The 3258-nt window shown below is 51.7% G+C and overlaps 1 protein-coding gene across 1 annotated transcript in view; it reads left to right on the top strand.

The window, feature by feature from the left end:
• Nucleotides 1-2812, top strand: part of Rapsn (receptor associated protein of the synapse) — an 8627-nt gene extending 5815 nt beyond the window's left edge. Inside the window, exons 4-8 of the mRNA XM_005364180.2 lie at nt 235-333; nt 408-530; nt 980-1033; nt 2161-2360; nt 2586-2812. Coding sequence (XP_005364237.1) covers nt 235-333; nt 408-530; nt 980-1033; nt 2161-2360; nt 2586-2658 — 549 coding nt within the window. The 3' untranslated portion in view covers nt 2659-2812. The remainder of the gene's footprint in view (nt 1-234; nt 334-407; nt 531-979; nt 1034-2160; nt 2361-2585) is intronic.
• Nucleotides 2813-3258: the final 446 nt, after the last annotated feature.

Here is a 3258-nt window from a genome sequence, read left to right as displayed (position 1 = left end):
AAAATAAAAGAAAAACAAGAAATAGAAAAAAAGTTCCCCCACTCAAACTCGAATTCCATTACTTCTTCCTCTGGTCCCAATAAAGGTACTTCTTCTCTCTGAGTCTGTTTCATCAGCCAGAGATGACTGTGATCTTTGTGGTACATGACATCTGAGGATGTCATGACCCTAGCTGTCCCTTCTGAGGGGCTCCTGGGTGTGGGAGCTTGCCTGAGTGCCCAGCCTCCCTTGCAGGAATCCATGAAGATTGCTCTACAGCATGGCGACCGACCACTGCAAGCACTCTGCCTGCTCTGCTTTGCCGATATCCACCGGAGCCGTGGGGACCTGGAGGTGAGATCACCAGGACGAGGTGGGGGAACCTTGGGCCTGAATCACCTTAATTCCAACTCTGCCTGGCTTTGCAGACAGCCTTCCCTAGGTACGACTCTGCTATGAGCATCATGACTGAGATTGGAAATCGCCTGGGACAGGTACATGTGCTGCTGGGTGTGGCCAAGTGCTGGATGGCCAGGAAGGTGTTGGACAAGGTGAGGCCAGGCCCGTTCCTGTAGCTAAAACTCTCCCTGGTGCTCCCAATTTGGGGCTACATAGGCAATACCTGGGGTATGGTATTGGACTTGTGCCCTTTATTTAACATCTGCCTCACTCTGCTCCCATGAAGTCCAAATATTCCCAGTGTTTACACTCAAAGAAGGCCCGTGTCTTAGCCTAGGGACCCACAGCTTATAAAGGGCCAAAGCTGGCATTTGAAGATGAGATTCTTAAATTCCCTTCCACTGTTTCAGAGCATCCCCCGAGCCCATTATTTTGCCCATTATGTATGCATAAACTAAGGTAATTTGCTCACACAGTCCTTCCTACCTTCCCACGGGACGATGGCTCCACCCATTTCCCTCCCCAAGCCCACTTTCCTTTTCTTTGCAATGAGTCAAGGCAGGCAGACTGCCTACAGCTCTGGCCTCTGCTCACCTTCCAGGCTTTAGATGCCATTGAGAAAGCCCAGGACCTGGCTGAAGAGGTTGGAAATAAGGTCAGACATGATTCTGTCTCCTGGGTCTGGGATCAAGAACCCCTCCACTCAGTGGAGGAGACAGGATAATCGGAGTTCAAGGCTAGAGTTGGAAACCAGCTTGGGATACGTGAGACCCTGCTAGAGCTCCGAGCTCCTCGGACCTTCTGATGGCACTTGCAGCCATCCGGAACCCCTGGATCTCCAGCTTCCTCCCAGAGAATATTTCTGGGGCTGGGCAGGCATTTCATAGCTTGGAGAAGCACTGAATCCCTAGAAGCCTCTTAACTTCATTAAAAACCGCAGCAGGCTGGAGATGGCTCAGCACACCTGTAATTTCAGTTTCATGGACATCTTGTCCATGGGCACGTGGACAAGGGCATGCCTATGGTACACATACATATGTGCAAGCAAAAAATACCACATTACCAACCCTAACAACATCCTCTACTCCTTAAGAGCTGGGTGCTTGTTATCAGGTGCTGTGTAGCCTTATAGGTATTGGCTGCAGCTTTCCCTGGGAGCGATCTCATGCTACAGATGAGGCCCAAGGCCCCCAGCTACCAGCTGCTGTGTCTTAATACTAAAATCCTCAGTTGTCCCCATTGGATCCAGACCTTAAAGCTTTGAAGAAAGCTTAGTGTTTTCTGTCTTCTAGAAAGCGTGCATCTCTTTCTGCTCTGATGCACAGCCCAGCTAAGATGTTGACCACAGCCACTCACATTTATCTGGGTATCACACTGAGCAGAAGTGAACACTCAGTAACAACTGGAAGGAAATGAGTTATTGTTGAGGCATCACAGCAGCAGGTTTGGTCAATAAAGTCCTTCAGAATCACGGCACGGTGGGGCACCCCTGTTCCAGCACTTGGGAGGCGGAGGAAGAAGGATCACTATATAGCCACGACTATATAGTGAGTTTGAGGCCAGCCTAGGCTATGTATGTGAAACCCTATCTCAAACAAAAACATGGGTCCCACGTTCTCATCTCTGTTCTCACTCACTTTCTGTCCAAAGGGAATCTAAGGCTCGGGGTGGGCAGGGTCTTTCTCCCAGGCCCCACACAGCAAGGCAGGGTTATGACAGGAGTAGCACCTCCCTAGCCCTGCCCTCTGTCTAGCCTCACAGAATCTGTTCCCACCATCTTAGCTGAGCCAACTCAAGCTGCACTGCCTGAGTGAGGTCATCTACCGCAGCAAAGGGCTGCAGCAGGAGCTCCGCTCGCATGTCGTGAGCTTCCATGAGTGTGTGGAGGAGACCGAGCTCTACTGTGGCTTGTGTGGCGAGTCCATCGGGGAGAAGAACAGCCGGCTGCAGGCCCTGCCGTGCTCCCACGTCTTCCATCTCAGGTGAGGCACGACCCCAAGATGACACTGGCGGTATCAAAGGTAAACCACCGGGTGCCTTCCCTCCAGCCTCATGAGGGGGCTGTGCTTAATATCATCCCAAGGGGAGTTCAGAGAGACCCCTTCCAGGACCCCTTGCCACCGAGAGCCTTATCTGCCACCGAACACAAGCCAGAGACTGGAGACAGTCTGGTCTGGGTGAGTAGACAGAGCCCTCTGCCTCTGCAGGTGCCTGCAGACCAATGGCACTCGGAGTTGCCCCAACTGTCGCCGCTCCTCCATGAAGCCAGGTTTTGTGTGACTTCAGTGGCCATCTTGGGTTTTTACACCACTTCCCTTGGCCGTTTCTCTACCATCAAGCTGGAAGCCCTGGTGAAATCCTACAATAGCTACCAGGACCTCCATTACCAATTTAAGGCCTAGGGTCTGCCTGCTGCTTCTCTGGTCCTTGCTTCCCTCCCCTGCCTCTTTCTACTTTGTTCTTTATAGAAAAATAAACTGTACCTGGTGCCAGTGATTCTGACCGTTTCTCCTCATGTGGGCTTCCCCAGATACAAGCCTCCCTCTATACTCCATGTGAGACCCCCAGCCACCCACCTTCTTAGCAATTCAGTTACTACAAGAATTGGAGCCAGGAGGCTTCCTGAATGAGGTCTCCACGCTTCCTTTGTTCGTGGAGAGCCTTGCTTTTCAGTAACTCCCCTCCCCCAGCTCTTGTTCCCTGCAGTGGCAGTGGATAATAAATCTTTCTCCTTTTTCAAGGAGGGGGGGATTAGAGCCAGGTGGTGTGACACACACTTTTAATCCCAGCACTCAGAGTCAGAGGCAGGCAGATCATTGTGAGTTCGAGGCCAGCCTGGTCTACAGAGTAAGTTCCAGGACAGGATCCAAAGCTGCACAG

Source organism: Microtus ochrogaster (genome assembly GCF_000317375.1).
Source record: "Microtus ochrogaster isolate Prairie Vole_2 chromosome 14 unlocalized genomic scaffold, MicOch1.0 chr14_random_1, whole genome shotgun sequence".
In the NCBI taxonomy this organism is placed as follows: domain Eukaryota; kingdom Metazoa; phylum Chordata; class Mammalia; order Rodentia; family Cricetidae; genus Microtus; species Microtus ochrogaster.
This window is presented reverse-complemented; position numbering and strand designations above follow the sequence as displayed.